This window comes from Tamandua tetradactyla, chromosome 18 (assembly GCF_023851605.1).
Source record: "Tamandua tetradactyla isolate mTamTet1 chromosome 18, mTamTet1.pri, whole genome shotgun sequence".
In the NCBI taxonomy this organism is placed as follows: domain Eukaryota; kingdom Metazoa; phylum Chordata; class Mammalia; order Pilosa; family Myrmecophagidae; genus Tamandua; species Tamandua tetradactyla.
In genome coordinates, this window is record NC_135344.1 from 11,024,152 (window position 1) to 11,043,425 (window position 19,274).

The following is a 19,274-nucleotide window of genomic DNA, read 5'->3' on the forward strand; positions in this document are numbered from 1 at the left end:
CAGTGAATTGCACTGCAGTCATACCACCACAAAATTACAACAAGCGAATTGATATGAGATTTGTGATCTCAGAGCAATTGAAAATATTAGATAATTAAGGCTTGTCTCTGAAGCACATGAGTACTTTCTCATGTTGGTGAATTATGTGAAGCACAGAAAAGAAAAACTTGATTTGATCTATTTAAAAATACCAAAACAATATGGATTTTAATGTGATTAAATTGCTATAGCTTTGCTATGATTTCCTCTCTTCTGTTTTTTTTTCACAGACGTCTTATTTCCATTTCAATGAAAAATATGAGTCAAAATAGTAAATTGAACATTTCTCTTTTATTAGAGCATTTTTGTTATGAGAAAAATTGAGCTGGTCCTCATTCAAATGTACTGTGTCTATGAAACAAGGTCTAGTCATGCAGTAAATGAAGCTTTCAAATAACATTATGCTGGGAATATGTTACATGTTAAACACCCATAGTTTTCTTTCAATAGGTTTATTGGTATAATAGTTTTGCAATAATAAAACGCAATAAACTTTTATAATTCTTCATTCACACCAATAGCTCCCACAGCACATCGGTTCTTTAAACAGTGAGTATAAAATTAATAAAAAGAATAATTCTGCTGTAAGAGGCTTATAAAAGGGGCAAGATACAGGCAAGGAGGTGTGCTAGAATTGATTCCTTTGGCAAAACTATGGTACGACTCTATTAAATGTAGCTTTCAAAAATGGATTTTCAATGACTTAGAAACAGCTATAAGCATTGTGAGAAAGCTGATATTCAGGAAAGAAAAAAAAAGATGAACAATGCAAACTGAAGATCTCTATTGCCTTTTCAGTTAGGCCAAATAGAACTTGCTTAAAGAATATGGTTTGAAGTTTTCTCCACCCAAAATAAATGCCAGAAGTGTCTGCCCTGAGATAAATCCCCATGGGTCTTGTAGGCCTTGGGGATGACCAGAGTCTTCACAGACAGATGAAACAGTAGTTGGCGAACTCTATGGAGGGAATTTATTCATAACAGGTTGAAGACAAAGGTGCTCAAAAAGGCGCATAAAAGAATTGAAAAAAGTATCAAAAAAGGGAGATGATGAAAATGGAGAGAGAAGTTAGTTAAATATATACTTCGTGGTTAGACCTGGATCTAAGTCTTTCAAATAATACCAGCTACAGTTCTAAGTAAAATGTCACAATTCGTTTCAAAAAGCTCCAAACGTATTCTCCCCACAAATTATTTTAGCTAGAGTACCGCAATTGATTTTTTTGTACAATTAACTGGATGCACTGGTGTGTTGACAGAGTGCTGCCCCATGTCTGCTCTGAGGCAATGCTCTAAATCTAGACGTAACTATTTGTTAATATTCTAGAGTCCCATTTTCTCTGGAGGGAAACAAGCTTTCAGAGCCCTGGAACATTTCAATTGCTAAGAAGAAGTCTCAAATTCAATAACACTGTGGCAAGGATGTTATTTTTACATAATTTCAGAAGCATCTGAATTCTTTCACATGGACTTAATGTTTTTCCTCTTGAACTTGGCTGTGTGATATAGGGGTTATGGCAATTCAGCTGAAAAGAAGAATAAAACAACAGTTACCGTAATGGAGTCCAGTACTCCCTAGTCAGCCCCGAGAAGAATAAAAGAGAGAAAAACAATTAGCTAAACTGATTATAGAGTGATTTATCAGTTAATTATAAGACCACTTTACTGCTATGAAAAGGGATTTGAAATACAGGTGGATTATACCAAGATTGCTTTCTTTATTTGCATAGCAAAAAAAAAAAAAAAAAAAACAGGTCGATCACGGTTTGGTATAAAGAACTTCATAATTTTCTGCAGTCTGAACTTTTATTTTGACACAAGAGCCACATTCATTTGAAGAAAATCACTCAGGCACTTTCCAAGTGTGCTTCTGAGATATGAAAATAAGGATGATCTACTGCCAGATCCCACAATCTAAGGAGCCTTTTAAAAAAGTAATACTCAGGTGTCACTTTGAAGAACACCTGTTAGACACTGTATTTGAAATGAAATACCATTTGAACATTTTAACTTGTAAGCATGATTTTTGATATAGCATAATTCACAATTATTACATACAGGAACTTTTCATAGTAAGTCAAAGGCTTGTCAATTTTTGACATTTACTTAGTAACAAGAGTGACTTGTGATGATTGCTGATGGCAACTGATTGGAGTAGAAATATGCCCTAAGTAAATCCTTCATGTTGGGTTTCTGCTTTGGAAATTTGATGTGTGCAAATTTGGAAAGAAAGATTCCCCTGAAATTTGCAAAATCATGGTTGTTTCACAGTGACTTACCTAATGAAGCTCTACGATTATGTAATGATGTCTAATTTTAGTTTCAACACTAAGTTGTGTTGTGTCAGTTACTCAAACTAAAGAAGATGCTTTAAATCCCTTGACTGGTAATAGCCTTTATTGGGAAATTTTGATTTGCTATTTAATTCTTTTAATGTTTTCCCCAAATTAAAATCTAAAGGTCTATTTTGTAGACTCCATTGTAAAGAACGAAGGTGATAGGGAATGAGGCAAATCACCAACAACTGTATGTTTCCTTTGCAATCAGCAACTATTGTACATGAAAGTATGAGGAAGTATGATAGTCATGAAGAATGATCGTTTCCCCTCTTTTTTTCTCTTAAATTGAGTAACATCTCTCACCCCCTCTCCCAACTCCCAGCATCCTAGCAGTCAAGCACTGCCATCACAGGTTTTAGATCAGTAGAAATAATTCCATTTGGAGTTTTCTCCCTGTTTTTAATCACCACAAGAAGCCTAGAACTACCTGTATATTTCTCAAGCTCTAGCATCTCCTTGCATTTAGACATGATCCTATTCCATTGGGACCAAATTCTGGAACTCAAGGGTCTTTATCAGAAAAAAGCCCCAATATCTTAAAGTCTACTTCTAACACTCCCTTTATCTTCTTGCTCTGACTCTGTGCCTTCTGAACTTCTCTTAACAGGCCGATATTTTCTGGCCCAGTTTCCACTAGGTCTGGAGGTGTGGTGGGAATATTCAGTCTACTTTGGCTGCTTGCAGACAAGTCTCCTTTCTCTTGCTTCAAACCATGAGCTTTTATTCATTGCTATAATATTGCATCACCTGATTTCCTCGATGAAGACATCCACCTAAACCTTCATTACTCTACTTGAAAATTCAATGTTCTGCCTCAGTTTCTCTCTCCTTATCATGACTCTAATTTTCAGTATTCAATAGTCAAAGGTCTATCAGAGGGTTGATTTCTCATCTGTTCTCCTTCACCACTTTCTCCTGCAGCATACCCTGGGCCTTGGTCATTTCTAAATGACATATCACTTCCATAACTATAAGTTAACCAGGTCTACCCTATGACCATTACTTCCATTTTTGCAGGTTAACACCTTCTATTTTGGTTTTGACAGCATTTCAAGTTCAAGTAAGACCTTCATTCCATTCCTTCTAACATTGTTTTATGTTTCTCCAATCTTATGATGACACTTTCCCTATAACCCAGTAGAGATTTCATGACGCACCGACTGAATCACTGCCTCGCATCCATTCTTTACTCTATTGCTTGTCTCCCCCATCACCCTATTTGCCTAGCAAAACTCCAACCCTGGTTAAGACTAATACTTCACCAATGCAGACATTAAACTGTCCAGCTGAATGTGTCTGGAGAAAAGTACATAGAAGGGGCAACTTTATCCATGAGCTCTGACCCTTTGTAAAAGGCTCTCCTTCCTGCCCCAGCAATACTGCTCTATTTCTCTATTCCTCTCACTCTCCTTTCACACAAGAACATCTCATACCTTCTCTCTACTCAAGGCTTTAACACCTCTATGCCACTGGCATTCTCAGCTTTCTCTTTTCAATGGGAAATAAAACCTAGCAGAATAGACTACGAGTGTCTCATGCCTCCATCACATCTACTCCTCCAGCTGTGGCGCCACCTTTTCCTCTGTTATTTTTGGAAGAGTGAGTCTTGCTTCTATATAACAACAACCCTCCCAGTTGTTACTACATTCCTTATACATTCTTACCTAAGCACAGTCATTACTTAATAATTGTCCCCAATCTTCCTTATGGAGTCACTTTTCCACTCTTACTCACTTATTCAAAGAAGAAACTTTCTTTTTTTCATTTCCAGTCTAAAAATAGCCAAATTACAAAAAGCTATTTGGGCTTTTTGTTGATTTTTCTTCCCTGCTTTTCTCTCTTGAACTCTCTTCAGTGAGTTTCCATCCTCGTTATTCTAAGGGAGTAAGTTTCCTGATGGTTAATGGTGACTTCCTTTTGCTAAATTGAGTTGGGAGTTCTAAGACTTCATTTCATTGCATCTCTAGCTCCTTTGAACAAGTTAATCTATTCCTTTTTTTTCTGATAAATACTTGCCTTTCTTGCCTTCCAAAATAAAACATTTTCCTGACTTCGTCCTGGATCTCTTTTTCTTTCAGTTTCCTCTGATATTCTGGCCACCTCATCACTGCAGGCCTTTAAAGTTAGAGAATCCAGAGGTCAGTCCATGCATATCTTCTTTATTGTACACATTCACCCCCTTCCTGAGCTCATCTATCACCATGAGTCTAAATACACTAAAGATTTTGAAATGTACAATTCCAACCTGCACCTCCCTTAACTCTAGATTTTATGTTTGTTCTCTCCTCAATCTCACCTCTTGGATTTACAATAGGTATTCTCAGACTGCTGAATTCTCATCTACTGGCCATTTGCTTTTCCTGCTGACTTCTTCATCTTAGTCAAGGGTATCTCTATCTTTCTCAGGTGAAAAACATTAGAGCCTCTAGAATCCTATCTATTATAACCTGCATTCAATGCATTGCATTTCCATAAGAAATGCAGCCTTTTGCCACTTTGCATCATCTTTATACAATCAATAGTCTTCACCTGGTTTGATGAAAGTACATCCTAGCTGGGCTCACTGCTTCTTCTTCTCCCCTGCACTTGCACCCGTCTAGTCTGCCCCTACAGCCAGAGGGATCCTTTACAAATGTAAAGCCGATTACAACATTCCTCTTTATAATCACTCAATTATTGTCTCATTTCTTTAAAGGCAAGGATAAACTTTTTACAGTGAACTTCCAAAGGCCTCTCTTATCTTTCTTCCTGCCTCTCTCCCATCACTCACTATGCCCTAGCCAGGCTGGCTTTTTGTAGGATCTTGATCATCTCAGGCACTGTTATGCCTCAAGGATATTGAAATTGCCAGTCTTGGCTTTCAAGGCTCTTGCCTCAGCAGCTGAGTGGCTCAGTTCTTTATTCTAGCATTCGGGTCTCTGCTCATGCATTTCATTTTGCAGTGGGGTCTTTCTGACCTTTAAACTTTCTCTTTTTTTGTATTGGAAATGTTTCATTCCTGAAGATTGTGGTGGGTTCTTTGCCAATTCACTCAACCAACAAATACCATGTTTCTGTGCTGTGCTGAGAAAATGGCAAGAAAAAAAGTGATTGTTACATGATTCTTTATATTTTTGTATATCTGAAATATTTCATTATGTATATATAACTGAGATATAATTCACACATACCATAAAACTCACCATTTAAAATGTTCAATTTAGCAGTTTTACTATTTTCAAAAGGTTGTACTGCCATCACCACCATCTAATTCCAGAAGGTTTTCATTACCCCTAAAAGAAGTTCCATGCCCATTAGCAGTCACTCCCTATTCCTCTGTCCCCACAGCCTCTGGCAACCACTCATTTACTTTTTGTCTACATAGATTTGCCTGTTCTGGACATTTTACATATATGGAATCATAATGTGGTCTTTGTGTCTGGCTCCTTGCCTTCAGCACAACCTTTCCAAGAGTCAGCCAGGTTATAGCAGGTATCAGGACTTCTTTACCCTTTATGACTCAGTAATATTCCATTGTGTGGCTATAATGTTTTGTTTAGCCATTTTTCTGTTGGCGGACATTTTGGATGTTTCCAGGTTTTGGCTACCTTAATACTGATAAACATTTGTGTATACATTTTTGTGCAGACATAGCTTCTCATTTCTTTCAGATATATACCTAGGAATAGAATTGCTGGGTCTAGATTTAAACTTTTAAGGAAGTGCCGGACTGTTTTTACAAAGTGGCTGATCTATTTTCCAGTCTCACCAGCAATGTACAAGGCTTCCAATATCTCCACATACTCCAACACTTGGTATTGTTCATGTTTTTAACAACAGCCATCCTAGGAGGTATGAAGTGGTATCTCATGTGGTTTTTAGTTGCATTTCTCTAATGACTAATAATGTTCAGCATCTGTGCTGGTCTGAATCTGTGGTGGACCCCAGAAAAGTCATGCCCTTTGATCCTCATTCAAAATTGCTGGGTGGGAGCATTTTGATTGTTTCCATGAAGACATGACCCACCCAATTGCGGGTGGTAACTTTTGATTGGATGATTTCCATGGAGGTGTGTCTCCACCCACTGAAGGTGGAGTTGCTTGCTGGAATCCTTTAAAAGAGGAAACATTTTGGAGAGAGTCCCTTTCGGTAGAGCCACGTGAAAGCCAGCAGACACCGCCATGTTCGTCATGTGCCCTTACAGCTGAGAGAGAAACGTTGAACGTCGTTGGCTTTCTTGAACCAAGGTATTCCCCGGATGCCTTAAATTGGACATGCCTATAGACTTGTTTTAATTGGGACATTTTTTTGGCCTTAGAACTATAAACTAGGAACTTATTAAATTTCCCCTTTTAAAAGCCATTCTATTTCTGGTATATTACATTCAGGCAGCTAGCAAACTAGAACAAAACCTGAATAAAACCATTCATTTGGGGGGCCAATGGATTTTTCAGGAATGATACCAAGATATCCAGTGGTGGAGAGAATGGTCTTTTCAATGGGTGCTATTGGAACAGCTGGATTTCCACATGCAAAAAAGTGAAGTTAGACTCTTGCCTCATACCCTGTAAAAAAGTACCTCAAAATGGATCAATTATAAAACTCTTATAAAAAATATACAAGTAAATCTTCATGACCTTGAATTAGGCAATGGTTCTTAGATATGGTGCCCAAAGCAGAATCAATCAAAGAAAAAATAAATGGGACTTCATCAAAACTTAAAAGTTTGTGCTTCCAAGGACACTATCAAAAAAAGAAAGAACAGATAACCAACAGAACGGGAAAAATAGTTGCATATCATATTTTTGGCAAGAATCCAGTATTCAGAATATAGAACTAAACAACAAACATCAAATTACCCAATTAAAAAAAAGGTAAATGATTTGAATAGACTTTTCTCCAAGGAAAAAAATACAGGTGGCCGAGACACATAGAAAGATGTTCAACATTATTAGTCATTAGGGAAATGCAACTAAAAACCACAATGAGAAACCACTTCATACCCCCTAGGATGGCTATTATTAAAAAGATGAACAATACCAAGTATTGGAGTATGAGGAGATATTGGAGGTTCAGGGAACAAGCATGCAAATGGAAATGAATTTGACAATATTAGAGTGTGGAGGTGAGAGATGAAAACTTAAAGGTCAAGATTCCCTCCTAGCAAGACTTCAGCAAGACCCAATATAAAACTAATTCTCCAGAGTTCTGACTGTCCAGGAGTTCTGGTAAAAGGGACAGAAGAAATAGAAATTGTCAGGCTGATCTTGAAGTTCATATGGAATTGCTTTTCCCCTGGACTTCTACCCTGACAATACATACATTTTACCCTTTATTTGCTTTCAGTCTTTCTTACCCCCTTCCCCTCCCCTTTAACATGTATGTGTTATGCAGACAATGACTGCTGTCACTTTTGTTAACTGCTGCTATCCCCAATGCCTAAAAGGATGCATGGTGCTCCCATCTGGCTCTGGAGCACTCTCTCTCTCTCTCTCTCTCTCTCTCTCTCTCTCCTTTCTATTTCTCTCTGTCTCTCTCTTGTGTGTCTTCTCTCTCTCTTCATATATATGTGAAATTATATATATATATATATACACACACATATATGTATATATATATATATACACATACACGTATATATATATATATATGTTTCAGAATTCATTTGTTTTTTTTGAACAAAGAAAAACTGTTTAGCTGCCAGCCTCTTGTCTCTGTCTTCAGTAATGGCAAGTTGAATGCCCTTATACTTAGAATTTTATATATTGACATTTAAGAAATTCTGTAGTTAATTTTAACTACAGAAAACTACAAAGCTGGAAAAGGAAAGTTATAATGGTAAAGTAACCTAGGATAAATAATGAAAGGGTATTTGTGAAAAGTATACTTTTAATGAACGTGTATCATTTGAAAAGCTGGCTTTCCAAAGCAAAAAAATAAAAAACCCTTAAAATATAGATGTGTCGACATTTGCTTGGTTAAAAATCCAAAATACCAGATTCTGTGAAGCAAACAGACTCACCCACAAATTGCAGAGGGCACAAAGAAGACACTAATTGCAGTAACCACTCTTTAAACAATGTTGTAGAAACATATCAGTGGATAAGCTGTCAAAGAAGTCCCATTTAAGATTCTCATGAAAACAAAACAAAAAGAAAAGCTCTTCTAAGGAAGCAGAAAATGTAGATTCTGTCTAATCATTTTCAGTGTACTGGCTGCTCATTGAAAGAAAGTTCTACTGATCAGGTCAGATTGGAAGCACTTATACTTTTTGTTTTTTTTTTACTCTATGATTTTAGTAGCTTATGTGCACATAAACAGATCTTCTGGAGAATTGAATACTGACCAGTTTAGTTCCAAATGATGACTCATCAAACGATAACAAACACTTGCAGCTCTCTTCATCTTTCTACATTGCATAGTCCATTATTCCTCCTTTTAGGAAATGTGCTGGCAGGCATAGGTGATGAGTCACAGTGTTAAATACAAGAAACAGTAACCAGAGCCTCCCCTGCAAGTGACACTTGCCTGAAGTCAGAATAGTTAAGAGCTCATCAGCTCATTCAATGAAGGGAGATTAAAGAATTCAGCAAATATACCAATGAGAAACACCTTGACAAGTCTGCAGTGTGTGTCTGATTAGAATTATGGGATACAATGTAGACAAGAATTGCTAGATGCTGAAAACTTAAAGATTTTGATTTAAAGAAGGAAAAATGAACCATCTGCTTCCAGTTAAGATACAGAAATCACAAGAAGTCGATATACCCATCAAAACAACAGGAATAAGATTAAGTTATAATATCACATGTGTTTAAATATCCAGCAGACCTGAGGATAATGAGAAACAAGAAATAGAACAAAATTACAGAAAGTGAAAAGAAGGTTTTACTAGGACAGAAAAGACCCACAATTTCTTTCTATCCTGCTAGAATTGTGGGTTTGGGAGGGACCCTCATTAAACAAAGCTGAGGAGGAATAAATAGCTTAAATTGTAATAAATTTGTAAGAGTCAAAGCTAGGCTGGCATGAGTAGTTAGAATCCTGGAGAGTTCTCATCAGAGTGAGTCTCCACAGCCATCATTTTTCCAATGGCACCTTAACAGAGGACATAGCTGTACAATCTCCCAAGGCTGGGGCAGGGCAGGGAGCTGAAATAAAACTTCCCTTACCTCATCCAAAATGCACAGACCTTTACTGTGTGCTGGCAGAGGCCTCATGAGGCTAGGACAGGGTAGAGGACAGAACCATGTCCTGAGATTTGGAACTCTGGGAAAAGGCTGGGGAGCAAAGAGAACGGCTGAGCAACTTCAAAGGCTGGTGACTGGGCTGCACAGCACCTCAAAATCCAGGGTTTCACTGCTACTCAGATCCCGAGCCCTGACATACAAAGTCCTGATCAGATACCATTTGAAGGCAGTGTTAATCTGCAATAAAGCCAAGAATGAACTCAACTACATATTAGCTTGACACATGAACCAAACAAATATATTGAAATATTTCTTCGGTAAATAATATTTGCTTTAGTCTATAATATTCTAATATTCTTTTACACAGTATTCCCTGAATAAAATTTAGAATTATTAGCTACAAGAAGAAAAAGAAAATTAAGACGTTTGGTAAAAAGACCTTTAGCAAAAAGATACATATATACATCCTCATACAAACACACACCACACTATGTTAAAATAATACTGCAACAAAATATTATGGAGTTTCTGACATATGTAGAGGTAAAATATTTAAAAACAGGAGGAAAATGTTTAAAAGGGTGGGTAAATGGAAATATAATGTAATATTTTTATCTTGTTCATGGGTTTCTTTAATGTTAATTGACTTAAGACCATGAGAGCGTAAGGAGCATCTCATAAAATCTGGAGTAACTACTAAAGAAAACATAGAGCTAAAAATAAATGGAATATGAAATATATAGCACAAAATATGATAGCACAATAAAACAGATAATTCTTATTTAGACAAATACCAGATAATAAGAATAGATGTGAAATGGTAGAATTAAAGCCAACTATATCGACAATTACACTACATGCAATTTATCTAAATATGTCTTTGTAAAACCAACGTTTTGGTGTTTAAAAATGTTTATATATATATATATATACTGATGATGAGATGGGCAAGATGGTGGCATAGTGAGGTGTGGAATTTAGTTCATCCTCCAGAGCAGCTAGTAAGTGGCCAGGAACTGTAGAGAACAAGTACTGGGCACATCAGTAACTGGACACACAGCGCACACTAACCTGGAATGGGTGGAGTGGTTGAAAGCCCACACAGAACTATAAGTTGCCCAAACTGTGGAGACCAGCTCCCCTCCCCAACAGGTATGGCTGGCTGTTCCCCAAGGGAAAGGAAACAGACTTTACTAGTAGCAAGGGCTTAGCTCAACCAAGCTTCAAATGGGGAATTAACAAATTATGACTACTGAAAACAGACCCAGAGCTCAGATAAATCTAGAGTGAGCACTAAAGAAACCAGTAGTTTTCACCCCAGCAGAAAGGTGGGGCTGAAAGAAAAAAATAAATAAAACAGAAGATTTTGAGTTGAACAGCACAAAATACTGGAAAAGGGATGGACCCTAAGAAAAGGGGGCACATAGAGCCTGGAGATACATAGAACCATGAACCAACTCAAGCTGTTGAGTGGCAAACCTAGGGAGCAAGGGTCAGGGTCTGGAAAGGGTTTTGCTAGTTTATTCTATTCTATTCTATCCTATTCTATTCGTATCTCTTAACAGCTCATTAGACAGGACTGCAAGCTCTCTCAGGCTCTAGTACTGTCCCAGGCAAGGACAAAACTAAAGGATGTCTGAGAGACAAAGTAACTAGTCAGGTGACAGGGCTATATTTCTTAAAGGGCCTATCTTCCCCAAGAGAAAGGAAGCAGAGTTCAGTTCTAGTGGAATCCCTCCTTCAGGGAATATAAGATCCAGGGTCTGGAAAACAAGCAAGCAAAGCCCATCTACTACTGCAGCCTCTTTCTCTACCATAACCCTGGCAGGAAGAGTCTGCTGAAATTAAGCATACCATATCACTTTTCTCAGGTAGGAAGCCACAGGTAAACAAGCATCACATGCTGGTTAGTACAGGAAAAGCACAGAGTCTAGAGACTTCATGGGTCTCACCCTCAGGAAAAAGTGATGCAAGCAACTCTTACCTTCTGAGATATGAACTTGTATGGTCTGGAAAAATCTGACTGGGGTCAATAATATCTGAAGAGACACTCTTAAAAAAATAAGCTGCATGTAAGCTGGGCAAGAAACAGAAAAAAAAAAGAACTAAAAATTTTTTTTATCAATTAAACAGAACCTATGTTAGAAGTCTGAAATAAGTTGAACTGAATGTCAAAAAATGGATAGAGAACAAAAATCCCTAGGTTAAAGAGTGAAAACAACCTCGAGAATAAATTCATCAAGGAAATCAAATGCCTAGAGGCCAGCAAAAAATAACAAGTTATACTAAGAAAATCAAAGATATGGTGCAAATGAACAATCCAGCATTTCAAGTGATACAAGACTTGAAACAACTAATTCAGGATGTTTGAACAGACATGCAAAAAATCTCATCAAAAATCAAATCTCCCTCTCTTTCTCCGCCGGCCCACCGCGCGGCGCCCCCGCCCCGCAGCAGCCGAGCCGCCCGACCTCCTTCCCCCCTCTCTTTCTCCGCCGGCCCGCCGCGCGGCGCCCCCCGCCCCGCAGCAGCCGAGCCGCCCGACCTCCTTCCCCCCTCTCTTTCTCCGCCGGCCCGCCGCGCGGCGCCCACGCCCCGCAGCAGCCGAGCCGCCCGACCTCCTTCCCCCCTTTCTTTCTCCGCCGGCCCGCCGCGCGGCGCCCCCGCCCCGCAGCAGCCGAGCCGCCCGACCTCCTTCCCCCCCCTCCTCCCCCTCGTGCTCCGGCTGCTCTCCAACCACCACGGTGCCCTCTTCCCCCGCCTTCACCGTGCTCCTCCGCCACCAGCCTCGACAGCCTTGCCACCCTCACCTTTCCTCCTCCAGAACAACTACTGGGGGAGTGGAGATAATACAGAGCAGCTCCCGGAGCCACGAGGGAGATCAAAGGGACAGCGTACCCCATCCTGGAACGGCTGACTATCTGGGAGAACCAGCTCCGGTGAGATCACCAAGGGGCACGGGCTTTCCTGGGTGGGACGGCAAGCGACCGGAGTCCCTCCCTTCCACCTTCCCGGGCCAGCTGGTAGAATTGGACAGGCGGTCCCCTTAGGCCGCGGCGGCTGGTGCCCCCACCACACGAGGCCCCCCGGAACAACTGAGATAGTTGGGTCGGAAATCCCCAGACTGCGGAGAACAGTGACCGGGGGATCCCTTCCAAACACGTGACTCCCCCGTCGGCTGGGAATAGTGCACTCTCCCAGGCTGCGACAGCTGGCGCCCTCCCGCCACGCTTGGTGCCCCGGGCCGAATAGCTAATTTGGCCGGATGCTCTCCTGTGCTGCGACGGCCGGTGACCCTCCCCGCATTCGGAACCCCGGGCCGGCTGGCATTCTTCCAAGACGCTTCGGCTGCCGAACCTCCCCTACGGCGAGAATTTTCCAGAGTTAAAGGACCTACAGCAACTTTCACTGGTGGAACCCACAGACAAACGTGTGCCACGAGCGCCACCTACTGGGCAGGATAAAAACAGAACCAAGAGATTGCACAGAAAAATCTTTCAACCTGTGGGGTCGAACACCCGGGGAAATCTGACTAAATGCCCAGACGCCAGCAGAAGATAACGGATTACGCTCAGAAAATTGAACATATGGCCCAGTCAAACGAAGAAACCAATAGTTCAAATGAGATACAGGAGCTGAAACAACTAATGCTGAATATACGAACAGAAATGGAAAACCTCTTCAAAAACGAAATCGATAAATTGAGGGAGGACATGAAGAAGACATGGGCTGAACATAAAGAAGAAATAGAAAAACTGAAAAAACAAATCACAGAACTTATGGAAGTGAAAGATAAAGTAGAAAAGATGGAAAAAACAATGGATACCTACAACGACAGATTTAAAGAAACAGAAGATAGAATTAGTGATTTGGAGGATGAAACATCTGAATTCCAAAAAGAAACAGAAACTATCCGGAAAAGAATGGAAAAATTTGAACAAGGTATCAGGGAACTCAAGGACAATGTGAACCGTACAAATATACGTGTAGTGGGTATCCCAGAAGGAGAAGAGAAGGGAAAAGGAGGAGAAAAACTAATGGAAGAAATTATCACTGAAAATTTCCCAACTCTTATGAAAGACCTAAAATTACAGATCCAAGAAGTGCAGCGCACCCCAAAGAGATTAGACACAAATAGGCGTTCCCCAAGACACTTACTAGTTAGAATGTCAGAGGTCAAAGAGAAAGAGAGGATCTTGAAGGCAGCGAGAGAAAAACAATCCGTCACATACAAGGGAAACCCAATAAGACTATGTGTAGATTTCTCAGCAGAAACCATGGAAGCTAGAAGACAGTGGGATGATATATTTAAGTTACTAAAAGAGAAAAACTGCCAGCCAAGACTCCTATATCCAGCAAAATTGTCCTTCAAAAATGAGGGAGAAATTAAAACATTCTCAGACAAAAAGTCACTAAGAGAATTTGTGACCAAGAGACCAGCTCTGCAAGAAATACTAAAAGAAGCACTAGAGTCAGATACAAAAAGACAGAAGAGAGAGACATGGAGAAAAGTGTAGAAAGAAGGAAAGTCAGATATGATATATATAATACAAAAGGCAAAATGGTAGAGGAAAATATTATCCAAACAGTAATAACTCTAAATGTCAATGGACTGAATTCCTCAATTAAAAGACATAGACTGGCAGAATGGATTAAAAAACAGGATCCTTCTATATGCTGTCTACAGGAAACACATCTTAGACCCAAAGATAAATATAGGTTGAAAGTGAAAGGTTGGGAAAAGATATTTCATGCAAACAACAACCAGAAAAGAGCAGGAGTGGCTATACTAATATCCAACAAATTAGACTTCAAATGTAAAACAGTTAAAAGAGACAAAGAAGGACACTATATACTAATAAAAGGAACAATTAAACAAGAAGACATAACAATCATAAATATTTACGCACCGAACCAGAATGCCCCAAAATACGTGAGGAATACACTGCAAACACTGAAAAGGGAAATAGACACATATACCATAATAGTTGGAGACTTCAATTCACCACTCTCATCAATGGACAGAACATCTACACAGAGGATCAATAAAGAAATAGAGAACCTGAATATTACTATAAATGAACTTGACTTAACAGACATTTATAGGACATTACATCCCACAACAGCAGGATACACCTTTTTTTCAAGTGCTCATGGATCATTCTCAAAGATAGACCATATGCTGGGTCACAAAGCAAGTCTTAACAAATTTAAAAATATTGAAATCATACACAACACTTTCTCGGATCATAAAGGAATGAAGTTGGAAATCAATAATAGGCGGAGGGCCAGAAAATTCATAAATACATGGAGGCTCAACAACACACTCTTAAACAACAAGTGGGTCAAAGAAGAAATTGCAAGAGAAATTAGTAAATACCTAGAGGCAAATGAAAATGAAGATACAACATATCAAAACTTATGGGACGCAGCAAAGGCAGTGCTAAGAGGGAAATTTATTGCCCTAAATGCCTTTATCAGAAAAGAAGAAAAGGCAAAAATGCAGGAATTAACTGTCCACTTGGAAGAACTGGAGAAAGAACAGCAAACTAATCCCAAAGCAAGCAAAAGGAAAGAAATAACAAAGATTAGAGCAGAAATAAATGAAATTGAAAACATGAAAACAATAGAGAAAATCAATAAGACCAGAAGTTGGTTCTATGAGAAAATCAACAAGATTGATGGGCCCTTAGCAAGATTGACAAAAAGAAGAAGAGAGAGGATGCAAATAAATAAGATTAGAAATGAAAGAGGAGACATAACTACTGACCTCACAGAAATAAAGGAGGTAAAAACAGGATACTATGAACAACTTTACGCTAATAAATACAACAATTTAGAAGAAATGGACAGGTTCCTGGAAAGACATGAACAACCAACTTTGACTCAAGAAGAAATAGACGACCTCAACAAACCAATCACAAGTAAAGAGATTGAATTAGTTATTCAAAAGCTCCCTAAAAAGAAAACTCCAGGACCAGATGGCTTCACATGTGAATTCTATCAAACATTCCAGAAAGAATTAGTACCTACTCTCCTCAAACTCTTCAACATAATCGAAGTGGAGGGAAAACTACCTAATTCATTCTATGAAGCCAACATCACCCTCATACCAAAACCAGGCAAAGATATTACAAAAAAAGAAAACTACAGACCAATCTCTCTAATGAATACAGATGCAAAAATCCTCAATAAAATTCTAGCAAATCGTATCCAACAACACATTAAAAGAATTATACATCATGACCAAGTAGGATTCATCCCAGGTATGCAAGGATGGTTCAACATAAGAAAATCAATTAATGTAATACACCATATCAACAAATCAAAGCAGAAAAATCACATGATCATCTCAATTGATGCAGAGAAGGCATTTGACAAGATTCAACATCCTTTCCTGCTGAAAACACTTCAAAAGATAGGAATACAAGGGAACTTCCTTAAAATGATAGAGGGAATATATGAAAAACCCACAGCTAATATCATCCTCAATGGGGAAAAATTGAAAACTTTCCCCCTAAGATCAGGAACAAGACAAGGATGTCCACTATCACCTCTATTATTCAACATTGTGTTGGAAGTTCTAGCCAGAGCAATTAGGCAAGAAAAAGAAATACAAGGCATCAAAATTGGAAAGGAAGAAGTAAAACTATCACTGTTTGCAGACGATATGATACTATATGTAGAAAACCCAGAAAAATCCACAACAAAATTACTAGAGCTAATAAATGAGTACAGCAAAGTAGCAGGCTACAAGATCAACATTCAAAAATCTGTAGCTTTTCTATACACTAGTAATGAACAAGCTGAGGTAGAAATCAAGAAACGAATCCCATTTACAATCGCAACTAAAAGAATAAAATACCTAGGAATAAATTTAACCAAAGAGACAAAAAACCTATATAAAGAAAACTACAAAAAACTGTTAAAAGAAATCACAGAAGACCTAAATAGATGGAAGGGCATACCGTGTTCATGGATTGGAAGACTAAATATAGTTAAGATGTCAATCCTACCTAAATGGATTTACAGATTCAATGCAATACCAATCAAAATCCCAACAACTTATTTTTCAGAAATAGAAAAACCAATAAGCAAATTTATCTGGAAGGGCAGGGTACCCCGAATTGCTAAAAACATCTTGAGGAAAAAAAACGAAGCTGGAGGTCTCGCGCTGCCTGACTTTAAGGCATATTATGAAGCCACAGTGGTCAAAATAGCATGGTATTGGCATAAAGATAGATATATCGACCAATGGAATCGAATAGAGTGCTCAGATATAGACCCTCTCATCTATGGACATTTGATCTTTAATAAGGCAGTCAAGCCAACTCACCTGGGACAGAACAGTCTCTTCAATAAATGGTGCCTAGAGAACTGGATATCCATATGCAAAAGAATGAAAGAAGACCCATCTCTCACACCCTATACAAAAGTTAACTCAAAATGGATCAAAGATCTAAACATTAGGTCTAAGACCATAAAACAGATAGAGGAAAATGTTGGGAGATATCTTATGGATCTTACAACTGGAGGTGGTTTTATGGACCTTAAACCTAAAGCAAGAACACTGAAGAAGGAAATAAATAAATGGGAGCTCCTCAAAATTAAACACTTTTGTGCATCAGAGAACTTCATCAAGAAAGTAGAAAGACAGCCTACACAATGGGAGACAATATTTGGAAACGACATATCAGATAAAGGTCTAGTATCCAGAATTTATAAAGAGATTATTCAACTCAACAACAAAAAGACAGCCAACCCAATTACAAAATGGGAAAAAGACTTAAACAGACACCTACCAGAAGAAGAAATACGGATGGCCAAGAGGCACATGAAGAGATGCTCAATGTCTCTGGCCATTAGAGAAATGCAAATCAAAACCACAATGAGATATCATCTCACACCCACCAGAATGGCCATTATCAACAAAACAGAAAATGACAAGTGCTGGAGAGGATGCGGAGAAAGAGGCACACTTATTCACTGTTGGTGGGGATGTCAAAGGGTGCAACCACTGTGGAAGGCAGTTTGGCGGTTCCTCAAAAAGCTGAATATAGAATTGCCATACGACCCAGCAATACCATTGCTAGGTATCTACTCAAAGGACTTAAGGGCAAAGACACAAACGGACATTTGCACACCAATGTTTATAGCAGCGTTATTTACAATTGCAAAGAGATGGAAACAGCCAAAATCTCCATCAACAGAAGAGTGGCTAAACAAACTGTGGTATATACATACGATGGAATATTATGCAGCTTTAAGACAAGATAAACTTATGAACCATGTAATAACATGGATGGACCTAGAGAATATTATGCTGAGTGAATCCAGCCAAAAACTAAAGGACAAATACTGTATGGTCCCACTGATCTGAACGGACATTCGAGAATAAACTTGAAATATGTCATTGGTAACAGAGTTCAGCAGGAGTTAGAAACAGGGTAAGACAATGGGTAATTGAAGCTGAAGGGATACAGACTGTGCAACAGGACTAGATACAAAAACTCAAAAATGGACAGCACAATAATACCTAATTGTAAAGTAATCATGTTAAAATACTGAATGAAGCTGCATCTGAGCTATAGGGTTTTTTTTGTTTTTGTTTGCTTGTTGGTTTGTTTGTTGTTGTTGTTTTTTACTATTACTACTACTTTTATTTCTTTTCTTTATATTAACATTTTATATCTTTTTCTGTTGTGTTGCTAGTTCCTCTAAACCGATGCAAATGTACTAAGAAACAATGATCATGCATCTATGTGATGATGTTAAGAATTACTGAGTGCATATGTAGAATGGTATGATTTCTAAATGTTGTGTTAATTTCTTTTTTTTCTTTCCATTAATAAAAAAATAAAATTAAAAAAAAAATCAAATCAATGAGTTGAGGGAGGATATAAAGAAGACATATGAACATAAAGAAGAACTCAAAAGTTTGAAAAACCAAATCTCAGAATTTAGAAGAACGAAAAGCACAATAGAAGTTATTTTAAAAAAATCAATGAAACTTACAACAATTGATATGAAGAGGTAGAAGAAAGGATTAGTAAACTAGAGGACTGGACATCTGAAATCTGACACACAAAAGAACAGATAGTGAAAAGAATAAATATGAGCAAGGTGTGATGAAATTGAACGACAACATAAAGCACAGGAATATATATGTTGTGGATGTCCTAGAAGGAGAAGAGAAGGGAAAGGGGCAGAAAGATTAATGGAGGAAATAATCACTGAAAATTTGTCAGCTCTTAAGAAAGACATAAAATTAAAGATACACAAAATACAGCATAGACCAAGAAGAACAGATCCAAATAGACATACTCCAAGATACTTACTAATCAGATTGTCAAATGTCAAAGAGAAAGAGAAAATTTTGAAAGCAGTAAGGGAAAAGCAATCCATCACATGAAGGGAGCTCAATAATAGTATGTGTGGATTTCTCAAGAGAAACCATGGAGATGAGAAGGCAGTGTCATATATATATATATATCAAATATATAAATATGATATATTTGAGATTCTGAAAGAGAAAAACTGTCAACCAAGAATTAGACACCCAGCAAAACTGTCCTTCAAAAATTAGGGGGACATTAAAATATTTTCAATCATTGGAGAATTTGTGATTAAGAGACAAGCTCTCCAAGAAACACTAAAGGGAGCATGACATGGAGATAGGAAAATACAGGAGAAACAGGTCTGGAGAAGATTGTAGAAATGAAGACTAT

The 19,274-nt window shown here is 38.3% G+C and overlaps 1 protein-coding gene across 7 annotated transcripts in view; it reads right to left on the minus strand.

Annotated features, from left to right (window-relative positions):
- Window positions 1-1,304: 1,304 nt before the first annotated feature.
- The window catches only part of LOC143662519 (uncharacterized), a 98,887-nt gene continuing 80,917 nt past the window's right edge, over window positions 1,305-19,274 (minus strand). For 2 of the 7 annotated variants that reach the window (XM_077136111.1, XM_077136112.1), the window contains 3 exons: window positions 5,335-5,440; window positions 4,394-4,492; window positions 1,305-1,564 (listed from right to left, as the gene is read on the minus strand). In XM_077136111.1, the coding sequence (XP_076992226.1) occupies window positions 1,415-1,564; window positions 4,394-4,492; window positions 5,335-5,440 (355 nt within the window). In that variant the 3' untranslated portion in view covers window positions 1,305-1,414. Of the gene's footprint in view, window positions 1,565-4,393; window positions 4,493-5,334; window positions 5,441-5,559; window positions 5,853-19,274 lie in introns of those variants that run through there. The other 5 variants (XR_013165381.1, XR_013165378.1, XR_013165377.1 and 2 more) reach the window with 5 other exon arrangements.